General features: G+C 43.7%; 1 protein-coding gene across 4 annotated transcripts in view; it reads right to left on the reverse strand.

Annotated features, from left to right (window-relative positions):
- Positions 1-2,863: 2,863 nt before the first annotated feature.
- The window catches only part of LOC118084441 (rho GTPase-activating protein 20), a 97,568-nt gene continuing 86,199 nt past the window's right edge, over positions 2,864-14,232 (reverse strand). For all 4 annotated transcript variants that reach the window (XM_060270634.1, XM_060270633.1, XM_060270632.1 and 1 more), the window contains 4 exons: positions 13,665-13,774; positions 12,283-12,472; positions 9,166-9,283; positions 2,864-7,427 (listed from right to left, as the gene is read on the reverse strand). In XM_060270634.1, the coding sequence (XP_060126617.1) occupies positions 5,812-7,427; positions 9,166-9,283; positions 12,283-12,472; positions 13,665-13,774 (2,034 nt within the window). In that variant the 3' untranslated portion in view covers positions 2,864-5,811. The remainder of the gene's footprint in view (positions 7,428-9,165; positions 9,284-12,282; positions 12,473-13,664; positions 13,775-14,232) is intronic.

Here is a 14,232-nt window from a genome sequence, read left to right on the forward strand (position 1 = left end):
TCTTTGTTGTGTGATTTGCATAGTATAGTTAATATGTTTTAGTTTGTTGTTCGATGCATTTTCCGTTTATGGTTAGCCACCTGGAAAAATGTTCTTTTGGGAAGGTGGGATATAAATATTCTTAATAAATAAACATTAAAATGTGGGTTTGACTGTGAAAATTATTATTTCACTACAAAGACCACCAGCTTTTTATTATTTGCTTGTTTGCTTAATTAGATATTCATATTTTATTGATTTATTGATTCCGTATCAACAATATAAACAAAAATGATACAATAAAGAAAAATCTCTGAAATAAAAAAACTTTAAAAAAAAGATTTTAGATTTCAAAGAATAAACCAAAAAACAACAATAGAAAACAATTCTATCCTCTCCTTCTGAGGTTCCTTTTATCCTCTCTTTTCCCTGCATTTTCTAAGTTCACCTTGTCTATCACAACAACTTTTATATACTTTATTTATGTCTTATTTATGTCTTATGTCTGCTGGAAGTCTTGCCATCCTGCTCAGTAAATTGTTTGCTTATAATACATTTCCATATATTCCATATCCAGTCCTCTTTATATATTTAGTCATTTTGGTTTCTTATTCTAGTATTCATCCCTGCTAGCTCTGCAAATTCTAACAGTTTAATGTGTCATTTTTGTGTCATTGGTACTTTATCTGTTTTCCATTTTTGCACTAATAGTACATGGGCAACCGTTGTTCCATATAGAAACAGGTTTCCCTCTTTTTTGGAGACTTCTGTTGTTATTAACCCTAAGAGCAATGCTTTTGGATTTTTGGGAAATGATTTTTAAAATGTTTTTTTTTAGTTCAGTATGAATCATTTTCCAATAATTTTTAATTATGCTACACAACCACTACTCAGCAGTGACAATTGCATTCTACTCTAAATTTGCAGAGTTTTTATTTCTTTCCAAACCTGTACATACAGTAGTTATCACTAAAGATATTATGATTATTTGCCGTTAACCATATTTCCCAGGTATTTTACTTTCTTTTCACTCTTTATATAGTTTTGTTGGCCCACTCTTATACCCCCCTTTTTTATACCTTATATTTTGTGTCAATACGTACCAAAATCAAAATAAACAATAACTGGGACAATGGGCACCCTTGTCTAGTTCCTTTCATGACTCGACCCCTCAGAAATAATGTTATTTACAATAATATTTGCTTGTTGTCCAGTACATATTGCTTCTATAGCCTTTAAAAATGTTCCCCCCAAATCAGAACTCTCTTCAAAAATAGCCAAGACACGTTGTCAAATGCTTTCTCCACATCCAGAAATATCAATGCTGCTTGTTTTTCATTATGCACTTCTAGGTATTCTATTATGCTTATTATATTTCTAACATTAACTTTTAGCTGTTTGCTAGGGAAAAAGCCTGCTTGGTCCTTATGTATTATATCACTCATAGTTCTTTTAAGTCTATTTGCTGACACTGCTGTGAATAATTTATAATCACAGTTTATTAGTGAGATCGATTTTTTGGGGGATTTGTCATGTCGTTATCTTGTTTTGGTATCAAGGTGATATAAGCCTCATTCCAAGTCTCTGGAGCTTGTCCTGTTTCTAGCACTTTGGACAGCTATGGACAGCTAACTTGTTCTGGAATTTTTTGTAGTAGTCCACCAAGAGCCCACCTGGCCCTGGGGCTTTACCCAATTTCCCCTGATTTATCACCTGATGTAATTCCAATTTCAAATCATTGAAATTGGCCTATTTAGTTGCTCTGTATTTTCTCAGCTTACTTTCCTCTATATACCGTAGTTCTCTATTTGTTTGAGATCTTATTTTTCTTTCTTATACAAATCTGTGTAAAACCTTTACAAATTCCTGTCTTATTTCTTTTGGGTCATTGATTACTCTTGGTCTACTCTCTTTGTTAAATTGCCAAGCCTGCAACTTTCCCCGTTTATTTGCAAATTCAATGTTATTTTGTTTTATAATCTTAAGACCAGCAACCTTTTATTATTTGTTTGCTTGCTTAATTACCGGTATATATTTTACTACATTTAATCTGTCCTAAATCTTCCCACATTCAGCTTTATTGGATGTCCCCAAGTTCTGGTGTTATGAGAGAGGGAGAAGAACAACTCTCTCTCTCCACTTTCTCCAAGCCATCTGTCATGGATGCTTTAATTGAGATGCCTGCATTGCAGGGGGTTGGACTAGATGATCCTTGGGGGTTCCTTCCAACTCTTTGATTCTGTCATGTAACCTCTTACTCACCTTTTCTCTAAACTAAAAACCTTTATTCACCTTTTCTCTAAACTAAACTAAAAAGTCCCAAAATTGTGTAATGGAGTTATGATATTGGTAGTCCCCCCCCCCAAAAAAATTCCTTTCCAAATGGAATTTGCCTTTTTCACGACCACCACACACTGCATCGACATCTTCATCAAGCTCTCTGCAATGACCCCAAAGTCTTACTCCATCACCTTCAGTTTAGTCCCCATGAACATGTATATGAAATTAAGATTTTTCTTCTTTGCATTGAATTCTACTTGCTATTTTACTGCATATTCATTCAGTTCCTTTTTTAACCAGGGCATTGGATTTTAACTGTGGCCTTTTGGCATGGGTGGGATATTTTAATGCAGTTTATGGGGGTTTGCATATGTATGTGTTTGTTTTATGTTTATTGGGACTCGCTTCGAGTCGCTGTGGCAAAAGAAACTAAAACATTTAATAAGTAATAATGTTATCAATTTGGGAGGACCTCCCCAAACCTTAGAAATTATTGAATGGTAGGATTTTAATTGGGATATGGATAAAAGTACAAGCTGCAGAGCTGTGCCAGACAGGGAATACCGGGCTCGTTTATGCAAACCAGCCTGGCTGGACTAGTGAAGAACAAATCTGTTAACATGACAAAAGGTGTTGATGGGCCATCTGAGAGGAATCCTTTGGCCTGGGGAGACAGATGTTGCCAATGTGTGTGTTTGAAGGGACAGAAAAAGAGAGTTTTTGAGGAAGAAAACACTTTGGGAAGAAGAAGGAAAAGACCGGGATCCATCTTGGGCAGGCTGGCTGAAGGCTTGCTGAGAGAGATGCCTTGGACTCCAGGGCCGCAATGCTGTGGGAAACAAGCTCTGCTTGAGATGACCATGCAGTAAGATCTGGACTTCGTCCATGCAGTCTGAAGGTGTAAATAGGTGACTAAACCATATTTTTTTAAAGCTATGGCAGTCTCTACCATGTCTCAAATCTCCAAAGGACCACAGACCCTGGCTGAGTACCTCTTCGATAATGTGAATTGCTTCTGAAACACTTTAATGGCCCAAGAGCCTGTTAAATATTAAGAGCAACACAGGAAAAATATGTCGCTCAGCAGAGAGAGCGGGTGGCACCCAACTTTTGTAATCTTGATTTTTAACCCCCCCTTTTTTTGGTGGGGGAGGGCACCGGGCACCACTGACCTCAGCATCTAAACAATGGGGAATGGAACAATGCGATAAGCACAATATTCTTGTAAAGCCCCATGAGGACTTTGAAAACCCTGAATATGAGTGGTGTATTAAGCATTTGGAGCAAATCTAGTTTCCGCCTCCTGGACATGATTCCTCCACCACTTTTAGTAAACATGTGAGAATACAGCTCCCTAAATTATTTGTTGTTCTTTAATAATATGACAACAGTTTGATGGTTCATATGCAGCTGGGAGGGACAGGGGACATTCAGACCCTGCCAAAACTCCTTGTTTGGGCTGAAGTCAGGATGACTTTTGAGCCAGTTTGATATCTTTCTAGATTCTTGGAATACATATTTAAAATTTTCTTTCCAAAGAAAACTTAACTTTTCATTCTGTTTACTCCTATCTTGAAAACGGGGATTTGGAACATTTAGATAAGGAGATTCTTTCCCACTGTCAAGAATCTTCACTGCCCTCTTTGATAATGTGAATTGCTTCTGAAACACTTTAATGGCCCAAGATGTTAAATATTAAGAACAACCCAGGAAAAATATATATGATACCCCACATGTAATCAGGAAAGCAAAGGTGGTGGGATGCACTTGTTTGAACAGTGCAAAACACCTTGGGACAGCTATATGTGGAATCATATAATTGTAGAGGTGGAAGGGACCCCAAAAGGCCAACATTGTAGGCATATGTTAGCAAGTAAGCATACAAAAGAGGTTTTGCATGGAGAGGTATTGCAGTGGTGACTGGTGAACAATAAAAGGGAGTCAGGTAGGAAAAGAGTGTTCCAGCCAAGGAGAGCCACTCAATTTCAATGGGAAAGAGTTACATGTGTTCTGATCTGTCCATGAAACCAGCAAGTGTTAATATGGTCTGGATTGCTGGGTTGCCTGCACCCAGAACACCCTGCCCACACACTTGAGATCTGCATCGAAGCCCCTCTTGGTGTGCCCACCCCCTAGGACAGTGCGGTGAGTGGCCTTTCCCCCATAGCTTTGGAATGCCATCCCTGTAGACCAGTGGTTCCAAAGTGGGGGGTTCCACCCAGTGCGGGGCGGTGGGATTCACTACGGGGGACACTAAGAGGCAAGGGGGTAGCACCTCTTTAGACTTCCAGTCCTCTTAACTGCAAAAACATGAAGTGAGTAGGATTCTTTTTACCACTACAATTCCTCTTTGATCTCTAACAAATAAAATGTGTGTTAAAAGCCAGAATCCTTTTACTAAGCCATGGACAAAAACGAGAAGGCAGTTTTGACAAATAAAGCTGTGCTTCTTTTATTAAATATTTTACAACCATGGCTTAGAAACCTAGAAGGAAACAATCTCTTTATGAGCTTTTATGCGCAAGAGAAATTGACAACAAAGAGTAAACAAACTCGAGCAAAACGGGACACGAACAACAGCAACATTTTTTAAAAAAATGATCGTGTATCAGCAGGAAAAAACTATTTCTTCCAGTTTAAACACAAGGACAGTGATTTCCACTGACTTTAAGGGAAGATTGATATTCTACTTACTTTTAGGCTCAATGAAAAATGCTGAAGAGCAGACCACAGGCACAATTAAAGCTTTTAAAACCGGCAGTTAAAGCGAATAAACACTGTTTAAGAAAGTGGCCCAGCTTTCTTTTCTACATGTCCCATTCAGAAAACCTTCGATAATTATACCTTGAATGAATGAAACCTTGCTTCAAAACCTCTCTATCAAACACTCTTCTGTCCCCCTAGCAAGGATGGCTCTCCTCTTTCACAGAAAGATGTGGTTCAGCCAGCAGGGCCACCCCAAGGCATTTTGGCATCTGACTGCAATGACAGCAGCAGCAGGCAATGCATTCCTTGGAGGCAAGATCTGCTGTCTCTGTGGATGAGCCAGCACCGGCAGCCAGCATCCTTAAGCCTGCAGCATTTACCAGTGCACACAGGATCACATGATTTCATTTGGGGGTAGCCATCCATGCACTTCCCTTGGCAATGCTTGGGCTCAGACTATTCTTTTGTTTTTCCCTCCTGGAATCAGTGCAGGCTGTTCTTTGCACCAGGGTCAAAATCCTTTTGAGTGGCTCTGCTCCTGCCTGCTCACCTCTCTGTGCAAACTGGCATCTTCAGCAGAAAGCAGCAGGATGAAGCTTTGTATGTGTGGAGTACGGCTTCATGTTAGCAGACATCTGTTCCTGTCCTTTCTTCTGGGCAGGGAAAACAAAGAAAGAGGTCAAGGGAAAAGCTACAAATGACCACACTGACAGCCACTTGACACCAGCCCATGAAAAACAATTATCTTCACATCTCAGCTAAGCATTTTAGAGGGCACTTTCACAGGACTATCCTCCCTATGTGGAAAGAAAGCACAAAAATGCAAAAGGTGCGGGTGCTCTGCTCCTAGACAATGGTTTCTTCTGGAAACATTCGACCGCTGTGCTTCTTGGGCGGGGTGCTGGGGCGGGGCTGGCTTCTAAGCCACTCTGCCCTGCTCCGCAGAAGCTCACTCTCCACCGTTTCTGCTCTCATTGTGCAGTATTCCTTAGAGCTTTCCTGGCTGAAGTACTCCCGGACGGTGTTGCGGATGGAGGCCGGGAGGAAGATGCGGAGGTTGTGGCTGAACGTGCTCCGCTGGACCTTGGTGTGCCACCCTTCCTGCTCAGCTGGTTGCCCTGGGACTTCCACGAGGGGAGCACTTTCGGGGATCTCCACCTGGGGTGACTGGCTCACTGATTCATGGTGGTACCTCCTTGAGACAGACTGGAGGACCAAAGGGGTGTTTTGCCCATAGAACACTGTCTGCGGAATATGAATTTTCACGCTCTGCAAATTCTTGGCTGTCTCCTCCTTGTTTTGCCCTACAGGAGATGCTGTGGGATTGCTCGTTTTAGGTGCCATGAAGACAGTTATCTTGGTGCGCTTCAGGTTTTCTTGGTTGCGATGCAAAGCTTTGGGGCGACTGATCTCAATGTGTTTCACAGATTTCTCCCTTTGCACCTGCGGTGCTGGCAGAGAAGGGCTCTCGGTGTTAGGAAAATGACCCCTGGAGTCTGGCTTCACAGGTGTGCGGCCGAACATTTCAGCAGCTCCTGCCTCTTTCCTCTCTTCGTCCCAGTTGTCCTCGTGAAACGGGCTCCCTATGGGCAGGAAGACCCTTGTTGACACTCTGCTGCTGCAGCTGGGCTCCTGGTCCTCCACCTGTTTCCCGCAGCAAGCACCCACATTGCAAGGGCCCAGTGGCAATGGGGAAGTCAAGGGCTTGTGCCACTCCTTCAAGGATCTCTTTGCCATCTTAGGGGACAAGGCGTTGTGCTTGGTAGGTGTCCCGAACATGAACGGCGGGGTGGAGGCTTCAGTGGGGCTGAAGGCAGACGACTCGGAGCAGTACGAGAAAGCGCTGTCCAAGGAGCTCAGCGAGGAGGCAGATGTGGTGGTCGATGAAAGGCTGGAGAAGCTAGACGTGTTAGACAGGCACGACTTCAGAGGGTCGAGCTTCTTGGGCACGCTGGTGCTTGGGCAGCCCCCCCAGAAACTCTGCTTTCCTTTGCTCAGACCAGGGCTCAGCCCTTCATCCATGAGCTTCTGGCTCTCCAGCTGCAGTTGCTGGAGCCTGCGGATGTAATCACCGTGGCTGTGCATGATGGTGGCATCACAACTGGACTGCCGGGCCACTGGCTCGTGGTCCTCAGCAGAAAGCTGAGAGCTCAGGCAAACGCTGGGCTCTGAAGAACACCGATTCCTAGGGGGCCCCAGTGAGCAGACCGAGCAGTGGGAGCAAAAGGATCCCTGCTCTCTCAGGAGGTCACAGCTGTTGGAACTGGCGTGCCCAGCTTTGCTCTGATAGCAGGCAGTGATCTCGCTAAACAAATCCCAGTCCTCTTGCTCCTCGTTGAGCATCAGTCCATCAAATGGGCTGAAGAGGCCCTCGCGGTCTGCTTCCCGCACATAATGCTGATTTGCCCTTCCTTGGTAGGAGGGAGCGCATTCCATCTCATCTGAAGAATCATTGCGCTGGCCTGTGGGGAGAAGAAGAAGAAGAAGCCACATCAAGATAAATGTGCATCTGCTGTGCTCCTCAGGAATGCAAAGTGTGTGTGTGTGTGTGTGTGTGTGTGTGTGTGTGTGTGTGTGTGTGGTTTTTATTTCCAGCGTCCACACACAAGTGTCAAAAGGCCACCCCTATTTTAACCCCATTTAATTTGGATTTTCTCCATTCTGAGGAAAATTCAGTAAAGAAAACACGTTGCCAAGAACCCATTCATAATATCTCAGCTGTTCATGGTATTAAGAGTCCATCTAGGACAGTGATGGCGAACCTATGACACGTGTGTCAGACGTGACACACAGAACCCTCACTGCTGGCATGCGCCCCATCAGCCCATTCACGCTGTTGTTGTTGTCCCCCCCCCCATTTGTTCAACCGCTCCTCCTACAGCTTGCCTCAGCTAGAGTTTGTATCCGCTACATTTTGTCTCCGCTGTTACAACCCGGATCCATTTTTGTTGTTGCTGCTGGTAGCCAGAGATTGGTTTCTTAACCTTTTCTGTGCTGTTTTTCTCTGGTGCTTTGGCAGACTATGACTGGGTGTAACAGCGTTTTTTAACCTGTTCTGTGTTGGGTTTTTTGGCGCTTTAGCAGACTATGTCGGTGCTGCGTGTTAGTTCCAGCGAAGGTATTATTCGTCATTTATTTCTGTTCCCTCCCCCCCAAAAAAGCGCAGCAGCTTTGGGGCATCCCCCCCAAAAAGAAAAGCAACTTTTGCACCTCCCCCAAAAACCTCCAAAACTTTGGTCAGCAGCTCTCCCCAAAAAGCTCAACAACTCTGGGCACTTTGTTTATAAATAAGGGTTTTTTGGTTAGGTTAGGTTAAATAATTAGTTTTTGGTTTATTAAATACAGTTATATATTACAATTATACATTTTTGTTATTTAAACTATAAATATTGCGAAATTATGGTTTTTTTCTTGAAGTGACACACCACCCGAGTTATGCTTGGTTTTTTGGTGAATTTTGACACACCAAGCTCAAAAGGTTGTCCATCACTGGCCTAGGAGCACCTAATAACACAAAAAACAGCCCTGTTGGATCAGGCCAAATGACCCATCCAGCCCAGCATCCTGTTCTCACAGCGGCCAGCAGATGGGAAAACCACAAGCAGAATCCAAGCCCAAGAGCCCTCTCCCCACACCTTGTGGTTTCCAGCAACTGGTATTCAGAAGCATTTACTGCCTCTGGCTGTGGTGGCAGAGCATAGCCATCATGGCTGGTTGCCATCAATAACATTGTCCTCTATGAATCCCCCTTCCTTAGGTCCACTGAAATCAATGGGGCAAGTTAGGATTTTGGGGGAGGGATTAATGGGAAAATCAGCTCTGCCACAGCTTGGTGCCCTTCTTCTTCTCTCTCTTTTCTCCATCAACCTGCTTTTAAAAAGGATTTGACTAAGTTGTGGACGAGAGAGCCATTAATGGTTACTAGCCACAATGGCTATATTCTGCCTCCACAGTGCCTCAGGTCCTGCTTGCTCTGATAGCAGGCAGTTTCCCACAGGCACCTGGCTGGCCACTGTGAGAAAAGGTTGCCGGAGTGACTGAAGGAATCCTGTGGGCATAGCCAGTCATGTGATTCTTTCTACTTTGCATTCCCCCGCCCCTTTCTGGGCTCTATTCCATCCTGGGACGTAATCCATCATTAGCATCCTGAGAAGGCGAGGATATTAAATGAACAGATATGTATCTCAGCCATGGCCTTACCTAGGAAGTCATCCACACTCTTGGACTTCTCTTTCTCTGACTGTTGGAACAGTGTAGCAATGTCCCCTCCAAAAATTTCAGCTGAATTTTCAATCAGGAACTGCACCAGCCTGGCCACCTGTATGAAAGGGAGCAGTTGCCAAGGCAAATATCTATTACTCTACGATTCTAGTAAGTGGAGGATACCAGCTCTGGGTGCTGTTCATGTGGCTAATTCCAACAACATGATGTTTGTCTGTTAATTATTACATAGAATTATTCCAGTCTCTATTCTACTGTGCGATTAAGAGCTGAAGCACACAATAAATTATTATTATTCAAAGAGAACAACAATTACCAGACTTTTAGAAGGCATCTCAATGTTTGATGGATTTCTGTATTTTAATGTTTGATGGATTTCTGTATTTTAGAATTTCTGTTTTGTTGGAAGCCGCCCAGAGTGGCTGGGGGAACCCGGCCAGACGGGCGGGGTATAAATAATAAATTATTATTATTATTATTATTATTATTATTATTATTATTATTATTATTATTATCAGCAAACAAACCCAACTTTCTCTCTGCGCAGGGAAATTTGCATTAGATGTGAACAGAGGAGCAGCAGGGCTGGCCTGAGACATTTTGGTGTCTAAGGGCTTGTCCACACTTTCGCTTGTCCTGTGCCTAGAAAACACAGGCCCAAGTGGTTTTTTGTTTGTCCTGCCACTTCCCCTTGGAAAACCCACTGCTTACTGCCGAATCAGAACAATCGTCAATCTGCAGAACTGCTTTTTGACATTTGTTCTGATTCAGAGGTAAGGAGCAGGTTTTCCTGGGGGAAAGTGGCAGTACAAGTGGAAGTGTGGATGAGCCAGGAGACAAAGGACAAGACTGCTTTGCTCGGCGGAACTGGCACTGTTACAGGTGCCACATAATACCCATTCTGCATTGGGTCTTTTAGTGTGGCAGCACCTGCACTTTGGAACTCCCTGCCTGTTGACATCAGCCAGGTGCCTTCACGGTGCCCTTTTCTGCACCTGCTAAAAACATTGCTTAGGCAAGCCTGCCCAGGTGTTAGAGATGGGTTGAATCTGCTTTTAGTCTCTTGTAATTTGAACTTCCTGAAAGTTTTAAATGGTTGATGCCACTTTTCCTTATTGATAATTTTATTGGTTTATCTTTTTTCGTGACCCGTTCTGAGGTTTTTCATTTTTTAAAAAAATCAAGTGCTGTATAAATTATCTGAATAAGATGTATGAATGAGACTGGCCTCAGTGTGATACATCAACACTGGGACCCGGACATTGTGCCCAAGGACATGAGGCTTGCTTAGGGCATGCAGCAGGACAGGATCTGTGCTATATCCAGCTCCGCCCTTTGACACTCACCCAAACCCACTTAGTTTTATTTATTTCATAAAATTTATATACTGCTTAATCACCGAAAACCTCAAAGCGGTTTACTGAAAGAATAAACAGTAAGATTATTAGTAAAACAATGAAAAGATTCAGAAAATCCAAACTAGCAATCAACCAAAAACACATCAGCATTCTAAATATCTGGGTAAAGGTAAAGGTACCCCTGACCGTTCAGTCCACTTGCAGACGACTCTGGGTTTGTGTACTCATCTCACTCTATAGGCCGAGGAAGCCGGCGTTTGTCTGCAGACAGCTTCCGGGTCATGTGGCCAGCATGACTAAGCCGCTTCTGGCAAACCAGAGCAGCGCACAGAAACACCGTTTACCTTCCCACCGGAGCACTACCTATTTATCTACTTGCACTTTGACGTGCTAGGTGGGCAGGAGCTGGGACCAAACAACGGGAGCTCACCCCGTCGCGGGGATTCGAACAGCCGACCCTAGGCTCTGTGGTTTAGACCACAGCGCCACCCGCGTCCCAAATATCTGGGTAGCCTTGCCTAAATGAAAATGTTTTTAGCAGGCACCAAAAAGAGTGCAGTGAAGGACCCTGACTGATGTCAATAGGCAGGGAGTTCCAAAGTACAGGTGCTACCAAATTAAAAGATTGAGTTCTTACAAATGTGGAACAAGTATTATGTAGCACCTGTAACAGAGATGGTTCTGCAGATTGAAATGGTCAAAGTGGGCATGTATGGGGTGATCTCACAGGTAAACAGATGCTTTATATACAGTAACACCTTGAACCTGGCCCTGTAGCAAATCGACAATCAGTGCAGATCTCTGAGCAGAGATGTTATATGCTGACAAGATATCACTCCTGTCAGCAATTGTGAAACAGCATTCTGCAAAGGGAAACCCCACATAATAATAATAATAATAATAATAATAATAATAATAATAATAATTTATTTGTACCCCGCCCATCTGGCTGCCCCCCCCCAGCCACTCTGGGCGGCTTCCAACAAAGATTAACATACATTAAAAACTTCCCTAAAGAGAGCTGCCTTCAGATGTTTTCTAAATGTCAGGTAGTTGCTTATCTCTTTGACATCTCATGGGAGGGCATTCCACAGGGCGGGTGCCAATAATAATAATAATAATAATAATAATAATAATAATAATAATAATAATAATTTATTGGCCAAGTACATTTTCCAACATACTTGGAATTTGTTTTGGCTACATTGCAATGTAAACATTCACACACTGTTCCACTCACAATACAAATAAGCAAAGAAACCCACCCATAATTGACCTCCCCTTCAGCTACACATCTACAAATTTAACAATTTAATGGTACAATGCCTGGCCGAGAAGGCCCTCTGTCTGGTACCCTGCAACTTGGCTTCTCACAACGAGGGAACCGCCAGAAGGCCCTCGCCGCTGGAACTCAGTGTCCGGGCAGAACGATGGGGGTGGAGACGCTCCTTCAGGTATATTAGACAGAGGCCGTTTAGGGCTTTAAAGGTCAGTATGAGCTACTGTGGTCATTACTGTCATACCATATCACAAATATCCTCTGGACATGATGGCCAAAGCAATTTGGGCCAGGGTTAGCATCATGCAACTGCCAGCTGTGTGTTCCAGCTCTGAGAAAAGGGACTACCAAGTTAACAAGGATTTTGGATGTCTAATCAGAGCTCACAGTGTTTGAGCCAAAGGGAAAAGCCAATGAAAGGGATGAGGGTAAAAACCCAGAAGCAGAGAAGGCTGTTACCTTCTTTGTGGATTTGCTTTCCTCCTCAGGACCTGTTGGGCTGGGAAGCCACAGCATGTTGGGAGCGATGCAGAGGGCCAAGTTGTAGGCGTTCATTTGATTCTCTGTCGAATTTTGCTCAATGTGATGTAAAACTCCAAATAGGTGTCTGAGCAAAATGAGGTTGGCTTCTGGAAGCTGATTCACTAAGCTGCAAAAAAAGAAGAGAAACGAGAATGAAGCACACCAGCTCAGACGACCACAGGTAAAGAGGGCGAATCGGCTTCCTGGAGGAGGGTCCACATCTGATGGGATTTTCGTGGCATAGTAACTACAACTCTGCACAGCCAAAACATACCCTAAATGTAATTGTGCCTCAAATTTGCACATCAACTGAGAAAGGAAAAGCAAGCATTCAACATTTGCAGGAATTTTTGCTACTTTAATTTTGAATGCAACACTAGAATTTTTAACAAGGATTTTTTATTTAATCCTTTGGACATGCTGCTTGGGTTTGATTTTGGCAACTGCAGGTCGGACTAAAGCTTTATCATTTCCCCTGAGAAAGTGTAAGTATCCAGTCCAGGGCAGCTGGCAGCACAAGTGAGAAGCAGGGTTCCTGCAAATGATACCTTATCTCAGCTGAATCCATAGGAGGACTTAAGCCTTGAGCGCTTCTGCATTTCTAATTCTACCCCAAATTATGAGCCTGTTAATATGCTCATGTATAAAGCCCATGGAAAGCCATCAACTGCTGAATGAAGAGCAGCTGGCATAAACCGGAAGAGTGGCTTCCAACCTGTGTTCCAGGAAATCTTGGAAGCCTGCATGTTGATAGATCGCATTTCCAAATCTGCCTTTCCTCGACTGCACTCAAGAGTGGTAGGCAAGGCTCTTCCCTTGCAATTCTGTCCTCACAACCACTCTGTGAGTTTAGGAACACAGGAAGGCACCATTGCCCACGCTCAATATTGCCTACACTGGCTGGCAGTGGCCCTCCAGGGATTCAGGCACAGGTTTTTCCCATCGTCTCCTTCTCCCCCTCCCAGATCCTCTTAAGTGGAGAAACCACGGATTGAATCTTGGATCCTCTGCTGCCAAACCTTGAGGTCTCTTGCTGAGCCCTTCCCTTAAAGTCAGGCTAAGAGAAATTAGCCAGGGTCCACATGTTTCACCCCTGACCCACTACATGGATCAAGTAATATCTCTTTCCATCCCCTTGCCATTTTGAGGAGGGGGCATGCTTGAAATTCTCCTTAAAATAAAAGCATCTTACTAGAATGTAGCGTATGGCATTATTCTTTCTAAAGGATCCCACATGCCAGTTGGAATGGGAGACTGAGTAGTAGTAGATATTCGCTACCCAGGGTTATCAAAGCAGACGGACTGCCCCAGTAGCAAACCTTTTGAGTGCTTCAATCTTATGTGCTTGGCTTTCCTTATCCATGGCTTCCATCCACAGCCCGTGCATGTCTGAGGATAGAACACTGTCAGGTATATTGCGTAGGAAATCCTATATTAAACACAGACATGCAGAGTGATTTGGTTAGTCATGCAGAGAGCAATTGAGTCGATTTTGAGATTTATTCTACAATAAATCACAAAAGCACTGATTTTGTGAATGTGTGTCAAAAACCACACAGTTTAAGGTAGGGGTGGGGAAAGTCTATTTACCCCTCCCCATATGGCCCAAATCTGATAGGCCAGGGCTTCCCAAACTTGGGTCTCCGGATGGTTTTTTTTTTTTACTACTATCATTATTAGCTAGGACAGGCATTGCCAAACTTGGCCCTCCAGATGTTTTGAGACTATAATTCCCATCATCCCTGACCACTGGTCCTGTTAGCTAGGGGTGACAGGAGTTGTAGCCCCAAAACAGCTGGAGGGCCAAATTTGGCCCTGCCTGAGCTAGGAGGACCAGTGGTCTGGGATGATGGGAATTGTAGTCCAAAAACAGCTGGAGACTCAAGT

Source organism: Zootoca vivipara, chromosome Z (assembly GCF_963506605.1).
Source record: "Zootoca vivipara chromosome Z, rZooViv1.1, whole genome shotgun sequence".
Taxonomy (NCBI): domain Eukaryota; kingdom Metazoa; phylum Chordata; class Lepidosauria; order Squamata; family Lacertidae; genus Zootoca; species Zootoca vivipara.